This window comes from Brachycentrus maculatus, unplaced genomic scaffold, assembly GCF_059751285.1.
Source record: "Brachycentrus maculatus isolate JH-2025_06_01 unplaced genomic scaffold, ASM5975128v1 h1tg000261l, whole genome shotgun sequence".
Taxonomy (NCBI): Eukaryota; Metazoa; Arthropoda; class Insecta; order Trichoptera; family Brachycentridae; genus Brachycentrus; species Brachycentrus maculatus.
The window spans coordinates 1,457,501-1,475,736 of NW_028281012.1; the positions used below are offsets into that span (position 1 = coordinate 1,457,501).

At 34.1% G+C, this 18,236-nt stretch overlaps 1 protein-coding gene and 1 long non-coding RNA gene across 2 annotated transcripts in view; one reads left to right on the forward strand and one right to left on the reverse strand.

The window, feature by feature from the left end:
- The window catches only part of LOC148305814 (peptide transporter family 1-like), a 30,186-nt gene extending 20,944 nt beyond the window's left edge, over positions 1-9,242 (reverse strand). The window contains exons 1-2 of the mRNA XM_088266013.1: positions 9,176-9,242; positions 2,947-2,990 (exon numbers count right to left, since the gene is read on the reverse strand). Coding sequence (XP_088122139.1) covers positions 2,947-2,990; positions 9,176-9,236 — 105 coding nt within the window. The 5' untranslated portion in view covers positions 9,237-9,242. The remainder of the gene's footprint in view (positions 1-2,946; positions 2,991-9,175) is intronic.
- Positions 9,243-10,572: 1,330 nt separating this feature from the next.
- LOC148305815 (uncharacterized) lies at positions 10,573-13,986 on the forward strand. The gene is made up of 3 exons (XR_015838109.1): positions 10,573-10,974; positions 12,203-12,384; positions 13,080-13,986. It is a non-coding gene; the product is annotated as an uncharacterized LOC148305815 (long non-coding RNA).
- Positions 13,987-18,236: the final 4,250 nt, after the last annotated feature.

Genomic DNA, 18,236 nt, shown 5'->3' on the forward strand with positions numbered 1-18,236 from the left:
TCTTTGATGAGATGTCAAAAAATAATGTGTACAGTTAGTCAGGTTCAGATATCGACAGCATTAGAATAAAATAAAATAAAACTTTTCAATGTGCATTTGGTAAATATTGCAATAACTTCCTTAGAGATATCTTAAAATAAAATTAGAGTATACGAATCCATTGAAACATCAGATATCAATAGTAACTCATTTTGTGCGTAATTAGGCACGAGTTATCTTTGTGTCAATGCAGTATGGTATGAAACATCGTGATTCAGATCTTTTTCTTTCTATTTTAATATTATAGCAAAATACAATGTTAATATAAAAAAACATAATAATGATAAGGTATCTATAATATTACCTATCAAATAAATTTATACTTTGAGCACTTACACGAGTTGGAGTGGGTAGAGATAATGGTTAACCTACTTATATACAGGTACGTACGTATTGTTACCTATTTTAGGTTACGATTGTTCTAGGCTAATTTTGTGATAAATATGTGTAAATGATGTAACGCCCTTATTGTGACATGCTTGCATATGTAAAGTGCAATGATAAAATACATTGAATCGTGTTAGAACGATAAAAGTATTGGTACCTTGAAGTACTTATAAACGCCTCGCATAGCGAACGCTGCGCACAACGAACATTCTGTTCGTCCATCACGCGATTCACACAACAAACCTCGCTTCACACAATGGACTATATCGTAATTCGTCTAGCCGCTCGAATGCATTAATATTGCACGTAGCCAATGCACTTGTACGAACTGACAACTATTTCAAGCGCTATTTCAGCAACATGATGAAGCTCATAACGAAGCTTCATCTGACAACGAAAAGAGCCAAATCTACCAATCCCAACTTCTTCCATCAAGGACATCCTGGTCAAATGGGGAGAGGTTCAGAAGTTTACCAACACTTACTGCTGGACTAATTTAAAACGCCATAAGGTTTTCCGTGTATTAATTCGCAGAATAAAACATAATAAATAATTGACACCAATTATCGCTTACGCCTTTATCGCATTCCTAAGTTTACATCATAATATATGACTATGCTATTAATATGTACTGACATAATATGTACTGACGCAGTCAAATAATTTTAAACATTATAAAATAAATCTTTGTTTTAACCACTTTTTATTGGTACACTTTACCCAACCGGTTTCGACAAGAACCTTGTCATCTCAGGGTTTATGTACTAAATTCTAAAGGTGGAGACTGACCGGAGCATTTCGTCGTAACATAATGTCATAACATCGCTCGCAGCGAGCACCCGAAACTATGGATGGAGCGCTCGGCTCGCTGTACTGACTACCTGAATGCTCGCATCGTAACGTGTTACGTTACGACGAAATGCTCCGGTCAGTCTCCACCATAAAACATTGAAATACTCATAGTTAGGTTAAAGTTAATTACCCTTCCCTTACGAACTTCCAGGCACACCATATGAAAATATGATTTTAAAAAACGGGAAAAAAACTCCTAAATGTTGTTTTTATTATGCATTGCGCAGCGAATACAAGAATACCTTAGAGAAAATAATTTTAAATCGCCATTATAATATTCATATAAATTCATTGGCTTCTTCGCAATTTCTCATTTAAAACCATGCAGTAAAAAAACTCCTATAATCAGCAAAAAATACATAAAAACAGGACGAAACAATATTTGTAAATTTTTTTTTGAACAAAATTGTGTAACAAGATTTTTATACAATACTAGTATTATTGATTTGAAGAATGACATTCCTCGTAAATAAAAAATTCGGATTCGGATCTCACATACCAATAAAAGAGTTTCTGCTCAATAAAAAAAAACCTTCTTTTCACCTCAACTATAGATGTCTCTAGTGAAGTTCTAGTGATTCAAGAATAATGCTTTAAAATTGGTTCATATATAGAACTTCCAAGAATTTGAATAGTGTGGTTGTCAATAATGGGTAGAATTGGTGAACGTTACACGTGTGTAAAGTGATCACTTAAACCAGCCTATGACGATCGTCAGCCCCGTCAATGCCCAGACTTCCATATTCTTCTTCATCCTTGATGAGATGTCAAAAATAATATGAAAATAACTCCTATAATTTGAGATAATCCAGATTTTGTATTGGGACACACTCAAAATGTTGTAAATAATAGTTTTTAATTAAGTGTTTTATTTATAAATAACATGTTTTTCCCGCATAGAGTAAAATGAAATATACAGGCCGTAGATTTAACTACATACGATAAGATAAAGCGATAGTGATTCCAGCAATGATGACTTGACAAAAAAGTACTAAAAAGTATGTTTAAACATAACAATAATCACGCATAGGTATTCACATTCTCCAAATTTTCTATAACTGTGACGCACTCGATCGCAAACGAAGTCTCATCCTTAGAGGACCACATCTAGACTCCCACCAAGACAGGTCGTGAGCTACATGATTCACGTAGGTCTTGAGAGTGAGCTATGATAGAGAGGGAGGTCACAATAGACCTAATATGGTCGCAGTACATTAGGGATGCAAGATCTCTTGACATCGTAAAAAAGATATTCACAGTGGAAAAAATGCAATTAAAAATTAAGTGAAATCGCTCACTCCTTTCAACCACGTCATATATCAAAAATCGTCAATTTTCAGTTGTGTATATTTTCGGAATGCCCACAAAATGTACTATATTCCAGCATATGTTTAACTTTATATTTACCCGCTGCAGGGCAGAAAGTGTTGTTTTTGCATTTTGAAGAAATGGTATGGTTTAATTATTTTTTTTAAACTTACTAAATATTTTTCAAATGGAGAAAAAACCTTCAGGTTTGACAATAAAAAGTTCAATAAGTAGCTTTATATTTATTTTTAATATATTTCATTATATTCTTAAGCTTTAAAAACGATCTCCTGAAAAATCAAGTTTTTTGATAGATGACGTTGTTGAAAGGAGTGAGCGATATGTAAGAAATATTATTACCTTTTCAGCCAATTCAATTTCATCAAATTCTGCCATGCGAGATTCTAGAAAAAAAGGAAGACATATTTTAAAAACTAATAATGTATTTAAAAAATAAAAAAAAAAAACAATAAACTAGCTAAGGGTTGGCAAGGTTAGACTGAGAGAATAAAACGCCACACCAATCTGTCAATGCAAACAATATTTGACTCTTTCATATTATGCATATCCTCATATACCCACTGATTAATCCAACTCCTGGCCTGTCACCTTCAATTACTTTAAATACTTGATCATGTCAAGTTTTTCTCAGTCTCCCTTTGCTTCGATTTTCAAATACATTTGTCTCATAAATAAGTTTTACTGTTATTCCTTCACTCATTTGATTCCCAGATCAAAAAAACATCAACAAACCTTTCTTAATTTTAATGATAATGCTTCTTTCAGCCTTGCATTATTTCCTTAAGTATTTGAATTAATAGATCATGACAAGTTTTCCTCGGTCTTCTTGTGCTTCCATCTTCAACTAGATTCGCCCAGTAAATTTGTTTAATAGTTTTATCTTCACAAATTCGATTCACATAATACTTAAGTAAATTTTAACAACAGATGTTTTAAAATAGTAAGCATTCATTATAAAATCATTCGAAAAAAAGCATTCATAATAAATCATTTGTACGCCTCCGTAGTGTAATGGTCAGCACGCTCAGCTACCGTGCTGGAAGTCCCGGATTCGATTCTCAGGGGGGGGAGACAAATAAATATAAGTGATTTTTTCACACTAATATTAATTCAATACTACCCTGGACTGGTACCTGAAGCGGAGGGCTGATCACCTTTCCTTCATGTGCTAACGATCAAAATAACACTGCGTTTATATGATGCAGTGCCCTACGCACCAACGGGTGCGGGTAAGGGTTTGAAAAGAGAAGAAGAAGATAAAATCATTACAACATCAACAGTATAAATTTAGCGCATAAATCTCGTGGTAAAAAAACTCCCCGCTAGAACCTAGGTTGCTATACGAGTATTATCTCTTAAAAACAAAACACTTTTTTATCTATGGATTACGTCCAACGGATTTGGCTATGTTTGATTTTCACCGACGTATGTCCTCCTAAATGAATTTGATTGTTATACTTAAGCTTGTACAATAATCATTAATCAATAATCTAAGCGTGTATTAGGCACTAATCGTTTTTCTAAATATGAGAAAATTGCTCGCACACATACGTACGAGTAGATTCAATTTTGTACAGCGCGCTGTACAAAATTGAATCGCTGTAGCGACGAGAATCGTAGCATTTAATCGCACTTATGCTGCTTATCTCTAATCGTAATACGACAATGTGGATACATTGTAATCCGTACTATTTCAGATTTGATAGTTATACAATATAATCCCACCAGTCATTAAGGGGAATTCGCAGAACTCAATTTCAGAATACGGACGACCACGCAAGAGATCGGTAATGCCTTTAGCCCACGATCAAACATATCGCTCACTCCTTTCAAGAACGTCATAAATCAAAAAACTTGATTTTTCAATAGAACGATTTTAAAGTTTAAAAGTATAATACATTGTTTTAAAAATAAATATCAAGCCACTTATTGAACTCTTTACTGTGCAACATATCTTTTTAGGTAAAACCTGAAGGTTTTTTCTCCATCTGAAAAATATTAAGTATTTTTCAAAAAATAATTAAACAATACGTTTTCTTCAAAATGCAAAAACAACACTTTCTGCCCTGTAGTGGGTGAATATTAAGTTAAAAATATGCCGCTTTGCTGGGATATAGTACATTTTCTGGGCATTCAGAAAATACGCACAACTAAAAATTTACGATTTTTGATTTTTGACGTTCTTGAAAGGAGTGAGCGATATACTTATGTACTCGTAAATTATATATTTTTTTATTTATCACACAAAAAGAGACGTAAACCTATGTTAAAAGTACCTCCCCAGCGAAACACAAATCACCAATAAGAATCATAATATCAAAGACGCAGAAACACATCAAACAAATATGTACGAAGTTTTGTCAATGCAATTTTTCAAAATATTTCGCAATAAAGCTGTATATTGCCATTATTCATCGAAACTTAAAATATCGGAAATATTTATAATAGAGCTAGTTATAATTGAAAAATGGAAATGGTTAGATACGAAAATGATTGTGTCGTTCAAAAACTAAAAAATCAATATTTAAAAGTCGATCCGGAGACAAAAGATGATATCCGATGTTTTTAAAACATATTTTGTATATCGGTAGTGTAATGGCAAAGGGGTATATCTGTCAAAATTTTCATTTTTCAAGTATGTTCCACAAAACGTCTAAAACAATGTATTCCATAATCTAGGAAAAGGATATCGCTGTAGTTGCAATACTAATTTAGTTTCTTTAAGATATGTACATATGCTATCCGAAAAATATTTAATTCCACAAGTTTGTTTTTGCTCTCCTGTAAAATTTGGTCTGAGACAGATATACCCCTTTGCCTTTACACTACCGAAATATGGTAAAAGCAAGCTTTTCCTTCCTGTAACGGACTTTTTTTCTCCATACAACCGTGGTCCAGCCTAATGGAAATGCCTGGCTTATGCTACGGGATAGGAGCTAATTTGGAAAATGCGCGATGGGTTCCCGATCACGAATACAAGATCATAAGCACAAACTTAGAAATACATGTATGTATACAATTTTCACTATGGGCGATGGCAGAACATCATAGGCAATTGCATAATAAAGTATTAATTGCCCATAAAATATCTGTTTTTCTGTAAAGGATTTCTCAGATATAGGATCTTAAAGTACATTCTTTCAATAACAATTTATAATTTAATTTTGTTTTTTATCTATTTGAAGATTTATCTGATTGATAATTACTGATCGATAATTATATCAGATTAATTATACATGATTGCCATAAAAAAATAAACGGTACAATATTAGAAGAAAATAAGAATAACAGCAACTGGATTACATGCCCTTATATATATATGTACAAGCTTTTGTAACTGTCACAAAGGTGTACAAGTCCCTGAGAAGAAATATTATAAGCACCTAATTTAATTTTAATGATCACATTTTTTATGTGTATATACAGTGATGCCTCACGTAACAAACACTGAGTAGAACGAACTTTCTGCTCGTCCATTACGCGACTCACACAACGAACCTCGCTTCACACAACGGACTGTATCGTATTTCATCTGCCGCTCTTGAAACTTCATCTGACAACGAAGAGGAGTAGTCAAATCAACTAATCTTAACGGTGCTATCAAACCTACATCCTGGTCAAATGAGGAGAGGTTCAGGAATTTACCACCACTCACTTTCCAAACTTAACTGAGGCCGACTGGATCAACGATATCTACAACGACACTCTTGCCCGTTATTTCTGGCAGGTCACAAGGAAGAGGGAGAAATAGACAACCTTGAAAAGTTTTACGAGAAGCCAGCGGCCAAGAAGCAAAGGATGGAACAAAAGGATTTGACCCTGCAAGCCTCGGTAGACTCCCCTAAATCTACAACATTTTGAGTGTGTCCAAATACTTGTTCGCGAAATCTGGATCATCTCCAATTACAGGAGTTATTTTCATATTATTTTTTGACATCAGAATTATGAGAAAACGCGTTTAATATAATGAACTTGCTCCTGGAACAAATTAATCACTTCTGTGAGCAACCTGTTGGAAAAAATGGGTCAAAAAAGCCACTCTTTTTTTCACTTATTTGTTTTTTTATCATATTTTGAAATATATTAAATCAGTATAAAACATTAAAAAAACAGTTTTAGGAAAGAAAAAAAACCAAAGGAAGAATGGATATATCTAGACTGGTGGGGAATGACGCGAGCTGGATTCGGGCATCACTATTAAAAGTTTCGTGTACGATGTGCCCGAATTGGATTCGGGCAAATCACTGTGTCAGTAAAAACCTACCCGAATTGTATTCGGGCAAATCACACAAGGGGTTAAGTACGTTTTGCGAGGCATTGCTGTATATTTGTTGTTATTTTTACTGGAATTTACTACCCATAAAGCATGAGGGTATACTTTTAGTAAAGGGTTGCGATATTACTGTATTTATTATAAGAATACAAATATTTTTACTAATCAAATATTAATACACGCGGGAAAACCCAGTGAGGACACATTATTGTAAATTTCAAATTGTTAATATGTTTATGATAAAATGAATAAAATATAAACATCGAAAAGATTTTATCTTGAAAAAATATTATATTGTAGTGAAGGTATGGAATAATTACACTTCTGTAAACAAAATCTTGATAACGATTATTACAATGTTATCACTATCCAAATAAATAATTAACGAATCTTCTCATTAATTGATTCAATATTTTTTTCCATGTATGTTATTATTATTATTTATTTATATAGTTTTTTTTTAAAAGAGATATTACTTTGTGTTATTATCTATCCATTTTAAAATTAACTTTTACTGTGTAAAAATCACTATAAAAACCATATTTATTAATTTAATTTGACACGTGTTTCAATGTATCAATTATCAATCATTTGTAAAGTTGTTTTAAAAAAAGATGCATTTGTGAGTTGTGTTCTGGGGACGATTAATTCATCGTAACACTTATCACATAAGATTTCTAAATATACCTTTATGATGGTATGTACAAAGTATGGGTTAAATATAAAATGAACCACTTCTCGTTAGATCATCACTTTTGTTATTGATAAATCTTGAAACTTATAAACTTTTTTTTTAATTCAACACGTACATATTATGTGTCCGACTTAAAGCTTGAACACAAAACACGTCAACGATTTTAAATTTTCTTGAATCTACCCGAAGTAGATATCTAGAGCAGTGATTCCCAAAGTGGTCTATATCGACCCCCAGGGGTCTATGACAACTCGCAAGGGGTCTATGTTTTAATTTGAATTTAAAATATAAATGTATAAAACCTAACATGTGTGGTTCAAAGTGAGTAACACTACATATACCGGCTGTCAAAAATACATTTGAAGTTAATGAATTTGATAAAAATCAATATCAGGTAAGGCAAGGGGTCAACGAGATAAAAGAGTTTGGGAACCTCTGATCTAGAGTAACGCAAAAAATGGGAGCTCCCTTTTTAATTGAAATATATGGATATAAATGCATTGAAATAGATTGATATTTTGACATATTGATGATAATAATATACAGCCGTCGTGGAGCATTACCGCTCTACTATCATGTCATATGCTATGCTCGCTACCACTTAGCACAGTCGTGTGACAATTTATTATAGCCATCAGTTTTTCGGTAAAACTGAGAGAAAGTATGATTAAATCATAATTGTTTGCAATGTTTCTGTTTAAATATTATCATGTTTCAATTGTCAAATGAACACACTTAACTTTGAAAAAACAAACGAATAAATAAATCAAAACGCAAAATTATATCAGACGCTTTCATTTATTTTTTGTTACTCTCCTTTCTGGCTCTATAACCATACTCCATACTCTTTTTGGCTTGCTTTTAATATAAGTTTATGCTATTTTTTCAAGTCTACTCTTATAATTCCAGCGGTGGGTGTTTTATATATCTTTTATCAATGTCACCTTATTTGAGATATTTTCTTTTCTACATCATTTTTATCATATCTTAAACATCGTATATGGGATAAAGGTCCGGAAAGTCTCCAGGTCATTCCAACGATGAAATATTTTGAGCCACAAGAATGTATTTAGGCGTATTGCGCGGTACCTCTACTTTCACAAAGTTTTGATTCATCTGGACAAAACCATTCTGGTGATAGAGGCAATAATCTTTCAACATATTCCATAATTCTTTCAACAAGATATAGTCATTCCATCCCTCTCCAATATATGCATCATAGATCAAATCATCATTAACGTTAGACAACAAAAACAGAAAACACAGGTTTTTTAAAGAATTAAAATATTTTTTGGGCAGAGTGCTTATTTTACTTATCTAACCGGACCATTTATGTATGATATAAGGTTTCTGGTATGTCGAATTATTCAATAAATGATTCAGGTAAGATATAATTTCTATTTTATTTTTGGAATCATTCAGGCTTTCTAAAATATTATTGTCACTATTCGTGAACTTAAAATAAATACATTAGATAGGATAAAACTTTATCAAATGTTACTTCTTTATAAATGTTTCTTCTTTATAAAAGTGCGTTAAATGAATGAAAATCTTTTACCGTTATTATATTAATTTATTAAATATTATATTAATAAATTTACCCGTTTCGCCAGACGTATCTTCTTCATCTTCCAAATATTTCTTTTTTTCTAATTCCGTCATTTTGATTTGAATGGCAACTAGTTATTCCAAAAATCACCACTTAACTGAACAAGACCTAATATTGGACAAGTACTTGCAGTGTTTTATTATCTCACTACCCGATAATGCTAGATTTAATTATTTTTGGTTTTCTATCTAAAGATACCTTTTATATTCTATCTCCATTATTACTGATTTGGTATAAGCGTAATCAGTTACTCAGTCGACGTAGAGATCTATATCAAACAAATCAACATGTACTTCAAGAATTTATCAGATTAGTGAAGACTCCTGATTGCCCGGGATAGTTAGAAAAAATGCAGGTCTACTGATGCAGATCTTAAGAATGATCGGATCTTACTCTGTACTTATGTTCTTCTAAATCTGTCCCCCCTGCCTCCACAGGTCCAATACATAAATTTTTGGTTTCCATTCGGACCTATCTGATAATAAAAAACCTTTTTTGAATCTTATATCAGTATTTAATCAATCATGGAAAGTTTTTCGCGATGAAATATAAAAATATTATATAAACTTAAACTTTCAATTTTTAAAGTCCCCATCACTGTCAGCGGAGCATGTAAGTTAAAACTTACTAGTTGTACAATGATAGTGTGTGCTTAAGGATCGTGACCATAATGGATTGTTATGCCTTCATCTCCCCGGTAACCTGCATACAGTAAGGGTGTTTGTGCACTACACGGAATTTTACCGACCGGCAGTCCGGTTTTGAAAAATGAAAGCGACCACGACAGATTAGCGTGATCGAATTATTGGGACAAACGCCCTTAGAGGGATTACACGGAAATACATGGAATTTTACCGTCCAGCACGTCAGTTAGCGTTTTAAAACGATAATTGGCTTGGATTGGCTTGGATTGGCTTGTGCCATTGTCCATATTTCTTCGGATCGGTGCTCTTGATCGGTGCATGAACACGTTGCGCGTAAATTTGATCTTATGGTGTAAGTCAGTAACATATAAATAAATTTATGATTTTTTTAGTTACACACGGTATGTATTACATTTATATCAATTTATTACATATGGTTTATAAACATTGACGCGAAAAAGGTATATTTTTTAATAATATCACAACTATAACCTGAAAGAATCCCTAACATACTGTCTAAAAGTATCTGATACTTTTATAAATCATGACTTCAGATCCGACGGAACCGGTATGTCTCGCAAGGATATCAAAAGTCGACAGTAAAATTCCGAGTAGTGGGTAAATATTTCTACGGGGACAGAATATGTGTTGAAAAAAAAATAGAATGAAATAAATATTCTTACTAGCCACACTAAAAAGAGCCTACGCAGAAAAGTCAGTAGATAATTATACTCAACAGCCTTATAAAGACTTAAAGAAAACTCAAATGTCAAAATCAAAATAACCTAAAAATGCCATTGACAAAACTCGGTAAGATGCGTTTTGTCACTTTCCCGACTTGGTTCAGTGCAGAAAAATGGCTAAATATGCATTTTACAGAGTTTAATGTTCATGATATATTTAGGCTATATTGAATTTGACATTATTCAATGAAATTGAGAGACGAAAAAATCATTTTGCTGGTAAAAAGATTTATTATGTCTAAACCATAACTTCGACCCAGAAAATGAACAACACACCCAAAGTTTTTAAAAGAGCACATAGTCCTATCAAAAATAATCATTTTTAATTTGTGATAAAACTTAATCATTAGGTAAATAAATAACCTGGATCGTATCAAATGTAAGAAAATTGCAGTAAAAAAAAGGCAAGTCATTAAGAAAAGAGTTCATAAAATTAATATTGTACCTATCCGAGAGTATTTTTCACATATTCCTTCCCATTCCTAACTATCCTACCTGCAGACAGGCCTCTAAAATAGAGTATAGTATGGGCGGACCTCATCTTTCGCACAATTCGCTATTTCGCACTTTTAAAAAAAATCTTTTTTGGCAATAATGCAAAAATGTTTTGTTTCCGTTCAGTTGTTTACCTTTCACATTATGAAATGCCTATGAACCGGGTAGGTGATTTGTACCCTTTATATGTAAATTATTCTGAACTTCATGTATCACGTTAACGATGTAACCAATAATGATAAGAATCTCTTGTATATGCATGTAGAATATTGTATAGGGAATAATATCAATGTATTAGCGAATATTATTGTTGTCAAATATGTGTATGCACGCGGTACGGTATAAAACCGTAGCCCCTAAGGTGCACTTTAGAAAGGGAAAGCGATATGGCTGTCCTTTTCCCTCGACCGCTGATTGGTCGGACGTCCCCACTGTCAAGGGACACACAGCGGTCAAGTATATATAGGGCCCACTTTGGTTAAATAAATTAGTTCTGTTCTGTTTTTACTGCCGAAACTTGTGTTTCATTTCTCCGCTCCCGCTCTTCGGGACCTCGCCGCGCCGCCAGCCTGGACCGCTTCGCCTCTCTGCACCTTTTCCAAAAGCTTTTTTCAGAGCTATTGAGGTTGACTTGTCGGTCTAGTGCTTTGTTCTTCCCGGCTCGCCTTCTAGTCACCTCCGTCTATATCTAGCTTGGCTGGGTACAACAGGGCTGTCTAGAACGCCACCCCTTACAACGGTGGCAAGCTCGGACAGAGTTTGGTGGAGGCCAGCAGTCGATTTTAGTTTTTTCGCATCGCTCGTAACCGCATTGGTTACAACATAATAAAATATTATTTTGAGAAATAAAAAGACTTTTTTTTTATTCACTCACATTTTTAGTAACCAACTAGTTTCGGCAACAACCTGTTGCCCTCTGAAGAGGGCAACAGGTTGATGCCGAAACTAGTTGGTTAATAAAAATGTGAGTGGATCAAAAAACAAAGTCTTTTTATTTCTCAAAATAATATATCAATATGATCGACAATATTCATGCTTTCAATATTCAAAACACAACATAATAACCTCAGGGTATACCATTAACATAATTTGAAATGGGTAAAATTATGATATAAATTTGTTTCTTCTTAAATTCAGATACACCTGCCAGCGTGAGTTTGTCCTGAAACATTTGCCTGATGACAAGCTGTACCGTCTCATATCCAATGTGTACAAGGTAGTTCCTCCAATCCTGACCGAGTTGGGCAAGGCCAAGAACCCATGGCCCAATATAGATGCCCACTCCGGAGTTTTACTTCCGGTAACTGTTCTTACATATGGTATGTATTTGTATCCAACTGCAATCTTAGATTTCTCGACTCTTTGCATAACTAACCCTTTCATGAGTTTTTGCAAATAACACATGTATCCAAGGTGTGAGATTACGAAACACTTATAGAGAGAGAGAGAGAGAGAGTATCTCTAAATAAATAAATAATTGCATTAAAAATATTATGTTCATTCGAAGTTTTTAGAAATTAAATGCCAAATTTTTCACAAACAATTGGCAAGCCACAAACAAAAAAATGACAAGTTTGTTACAAACAGTTATCACTAATTTAATTTTTTATGTTTTTTTAATAATAAATTACAAATTAGCAGACTCTAAAAATCAATGTTTGATTTTAATTTTTATTATATATGATAAATATTACTAACACAATGCACGTCTGACGTGTACATCTACACCTTATTCTATCACTTGTATTGCTGTATGTACGGTGCTCTCTTTTGCTCCACATCCATGGTGTCGGAATATATAGCTCTCTTTCTACTTCTCGCTACGTTATATCTTTCTTCTCTCTCATGTAACAAAATGTGCCTAATAAATGTCCTTCAAATTTAACATTCAATTCTCGATTATTGAATCGCCCAATATTTCGCATTTCCAAGTTTCCCTTTTTTTTTCAAAACCAATGTAATTGTATTTTTAGTTGAATGTACTGTATGCATAACCAAGTATGTAATGTTGCAGTATTATGGGCTGAAGGAGATGAATTACTACACGGTCCTGTCTGGCGTGTCCCGTGCTCTCGGTGTGCTGGCACAGGTTTGGTCTCGTGCACTTGGCTTCCCCGTTGAGACACCCAAGTCCTTCTTCACGCACGGACGCTCTCATGAAGACCCTTAAAGCATAATTCAGTCACTAGGCGTCACTTTAAATGAGAACTAAACTTGTACAAGCGCATGAAACTTATAGCTAACATAGTTATATCTTTCAAATATGATGTTTAATTCACATTTGTCAATAGATTTATAGATCTATGTTCTTCAATTATTGTTCAGTATTTAAATCATTTATTTTTTAAGTATTTATTACATCAGGTTCATTTTTGATGACGGCATAAATTTTAGCCCTTTGTTATTAATTTATTAAACTGTTTAAAATAATTATTGTATCGGATACAATCCTTTGATAAAACAAAGGTGATAATGTCAACCATGCAGATGTATTATTATTTATTTGTTATTTAGTAGACGAACTCTCGAGTTCTATCCGTAATTTCATCTCAGCTCATCAACTCTCGATGCTGTATCGAGAATACCTTACAGGGGTAGATAATATCCGACTCTCAATTAGGCACTTGCATAATCCTTAGAATAATCTTAGCAGAACCAAATATGTAACAAGGAATGCCAGCAGCTCATTACCAAGAGACTTAATGACAGTAGTAATATTAGGCGTAAATTAATGTGATTCGTAGTCAAAGTGTTCAGCAATAGAAATAAGAACAAGTGTCAAAAATCTTTTTATGTAACATTTCATTCCGATCCATGAAAAATATTGAACCATTTTTTTTTTGTAATTCCACCAACAGATTGTGAGTAATTTAATGATTACGAAATTGACAATTTTTATGAAATAAATGAATAGTGAATCCTATAACATTTGTTTTAATTATGACTTTTTACCAAACCATGTCACCATACATCCAGTCTAAAAATTATGACATCAGGGTATCCTATGCATATGAACCTATTACAGTCAAATTATTATGTAAATAAACAAATGATAAAATATTAACATAAAATAACTTATTTAAAATAAATAAATAACTATTGTTAGTGCAGCCGGAGATCATAAATGATCGGGATGGTCTCCCATTTATTTGTGTGTACATATTTACAAGCCACAATATACCTCTCAATGATTGTTACCTACTCTGAATTCATGTGAAAACGCTACCTAACTAAATAATCAGAATATGAGGGTTTTTTTGCTGGCATTTTCCAGTTTCGAAATCCCAATTTCACAAAATCTGTAAAAAAATCTTACATATTAAAAGGTTTTTTACTTTTTACCATTGGGAAGAAAGGGAGGTGAATTTTGCAAATGAAAATGAAGATTTTTTTATAAAATAGAATCTTTAAAAAATATTTTAGGTGTAATAAATTTCTATGCCATTGTTTTCTTGTCCGCGCACAGGTCCATAAGGCACTACATCGGTACTCCAATCCCAATGTACCACCAATAAATTATAACACATGAATGTAACTGAGGTAGTCTTACGCTTCAAGTTCCATTTCGGGAACTATGAAACAGCAATGTAAAATTTCCTTTACATTTAACATCATCCTTGCCAGGAATCGAACCTAAACCTTAAGTCTGGTTGACAAACGTGTCAACCACTACGCTTGAAGGGGATTTCAATTTCCAATGTGGTAATTGGTGATTCATGACTTAATAGACGGTGATTTAATGTAACTTTTATTTAAGTTGAAGTTTATTTAGGTTCTAAGTTTAAAATGTGCCCAAATCAATGGGTTGATTAGTATAACTTTTCATGAGCAGATCTCCACCCAGGACATCGCTAACCAACGACCGTCCATTTTCCAGCTTGCTGTCATCCAACATTACCTCTCCGTGCGTACCGCCCCAACCGTGGGGCCATAAAATACCAGGTCAAGTAGCGTATGGCCCCACATTTGGGGTGAATATAAAAATCAGATTGACAATTTTTATTTATTACAGTGGAACCTCGGTATACGTCCTTAATCCATGCCAGATCATGAGACTTATACTGAATAGGACGTATACCAAACATATTTTTTCCATAAGAAATAAATAATCCCTTCCCACGAAAAAATCTTTTTTTTCGCATATACATTGACTTCTTCTTCTTCTTCTTATTGTAGGCCTTGCGGCCTGTTTTTAAGGCCATCGCCTCCTGCGATGTCGATTCCCTGCTATCGACCCATCTCTTCGGTGGTCTGCCCGAGAGTCGTCTACCATGGGGTTGGCCGTACAGTGCGATGTGGGGGAGGGGGTCTGGATGGTTCCATTCTCCTCACGTGCATATACCATTGTCTCCTTCGTTGACTTCCCCACCTAACGACATCTTCCATCTTCCATATTTCCCTGATCATGGCATTTCTTATTCTATCTCGAAGACTCTTGCCTGATATGCTTCTTGGAGTCTTCATTTTTGACACTCTAAGCGCTTTACATTGACGTGGTTGTTTAAATTAATTCAAATACTGCTTAGTACTAAAATAGATAAATTTGGATTAAAACAATGATAAATTTAAACAAAAAGTTTAACTAAATCTTTAGTACATATAACTAAATAAAGATAAAATAAAGTCTTTTTCTTTTCATGTCAGAGCTACATAAATAAAATAGAACTTGGTGTGAAACAAGGTGAAATAAATAACATTTAACCTTACTTTACCTTGGTGAGAAGAATCAAGTGCTTATGATGCTGAGAAGGAGATGTTATTATTTGTAAGGAGAGTCCGCTTCCAGTAAAGCATCAGGAATGACTGGTTGAGGCTCATCAAGTTTTACTCTTACTAAAAATCTGTCTAAAGAACTTTGCTTTTGCCTTCTCCTCAGGATGTTTCGAAAATGTGACATTGTCTGGTCTTCCCAGACAATGTCACATTTTCGAAACATTCTGATCATCCTGGTCTTCCCAGACAATGCTATTAACTAATAAGTTCTTGCATGCATGCAAGTCGTATTCCAAACGAAGGCTAAACCAAGCAAAATGTTTGGCATCCATGACGTATACCAAGTTGGACTTATTCCAAAGCAGACATATACTGAGATTCCACAGTATATGCATGACATATGTTTAAAATTTTGATATTCAATCTAATGGTAGCGACTGACCGGAGCCATTTCGTCATAACGCGTTACGATGCGAGCCTTTTGTATAATCAGTATAGCGAGCCGAGCACTCCATCCATAGTTTCGGATGCTCGCCTCGAGCGATGTTACGACAAAATGTACCGGTCAGTCTCTACCATAATTCAGCCTTAGAATAATAGATAAATCATATAAAAAACTCACTCTGCAGGGTACAACCTTTTTATTAATAACTTACTACTCGAGAGGTTAGACTGTAACTATGACTGTACCCCCAGACCTACCTCAGCTTTCTGTACCATCATAAACAGTAGCATACAATCAGAGCATCTGGGCACCGACTAGGGCTTTCCGATTGGTCTGCATGTCAGTACAGTGAGGCGGTAGGTAGATCGGGAGCCAGAAAGGGGTTGAGTAAAAGAAACAAGGCGAGTATTCTATTCTAATTAGTTTATTCCTGCTCTATTGTTATAAGTTTATTAGTGCTCAGAAAGAATACGAGTAGGGGGTGAACGCGAAGTGCTTTCACTAGTGTGAAAGCACTCCGCATGTACATAAATGGGGGGCTTCAGGGTTGTTCTACATCTTTAATCGACATTTCATTACTGCTTATAAACATATTACGAAGGCTGTTCCCTGAGTGTGGCATAAAAAATACCTTTATTGGGGAACAGCTATTCACAGAAAGAATGACAGCTTAAGTAACAAATATTTACAATCACACACAGCAAAATCAATTGATTGATCAATGTTCGAGAATAAAAAACGCCAGAGGACGCCCACGCCGCGAATATCTTTGCCACTTTTACGAGGACACGGGCTGTCTAAAGTATGAGGAGCTGAAGAGGGTTACGCAAAATAGACCAGAGTGGCGAATCCTTGATAATTGGAATTCCTTGATAATCGTGTATCTCTGAAGAGTGAACAGTGACTTTCCGTTATCTGATCACTCATGATGTCTCCATTGCACTTTTATTTTGGATGATTACTATCGAGTACATTCTTGGTCTTCGTGAGCTGGAGCATGGCCAAGATGTCGAGCAGGAAGCCTCCCCGAGCGTTGGTCACGCCGGAGAGCAGCTCGTGGAGCGCCTCGTCACTGTATATGACCGATTGCAGATGGCGGGGGTGATCCTGGTAGTCTTGGCGTCTCTGAAGTGAATAACAAGTTTTCGCAATCCGAGCAAGGATAATATCTCAATTCCAGTCAGCAAGTGCAATCATTCAAAATAAGTCTTACCTTGAAACACCCTTGAAAGAAAGACTCGAAAGAATGCCGTTGTATGGCGTGGTAGAACAGGAAAGCCGCCTGCAAGCTTGCGCCACAGACCACAGACTAACTATTTATATACACAGACTAACTATTTTATAGCGCAGCTGCTAACTACCACCGCGTAGCATGTCGCATCCGCGTGAGGCATGATCGGCATGAAGCAGTGGTTGTAAACATGTTTATTTTTACTGAATTCAAATAATTTGTGTTTTTAATTTTTTAACTATATTTTAAGTCAATATCATAAAAGATAGAATTTTAAACTTTTATTTGTTATCTTCAAATATAAAACGTGGCGGTTAGCTCCAAAAAACACAAAATGATTCTGGGATTTTGACTTGAGTTCATAATTCAAGATAAATTTTTGTCCATAATGCAGTTAAAATTTATTTTAAATACAGTGAAAATGGTAAAATTTTCATTGAAAAATATAAACAGAATTGCCCAAAATGGTGTAAATATTCATTTAATGTTCGCCATTTCTTACATAGATTTGCGGGTCTTAGAAATTATGAATATAATTTTGTACGGTAATAAATAAAACTAATTTTTGGGTATAAATTATTTTTATATACAAGTTCGTTAGACATAATAGGTAACAAATTTAATTTTAATATTGACAAGTAAATTATTATCAAAAAATCAGAAGACAATCGCTACTTTTCTTGTTAAAATCGATGTCTTCATCACTTACTGACATTTCTTACAAAACCACGTTTTCTGTTTCACTTTCAAATTCTGTATCTAAGGTTTTTGAATTCTAAATC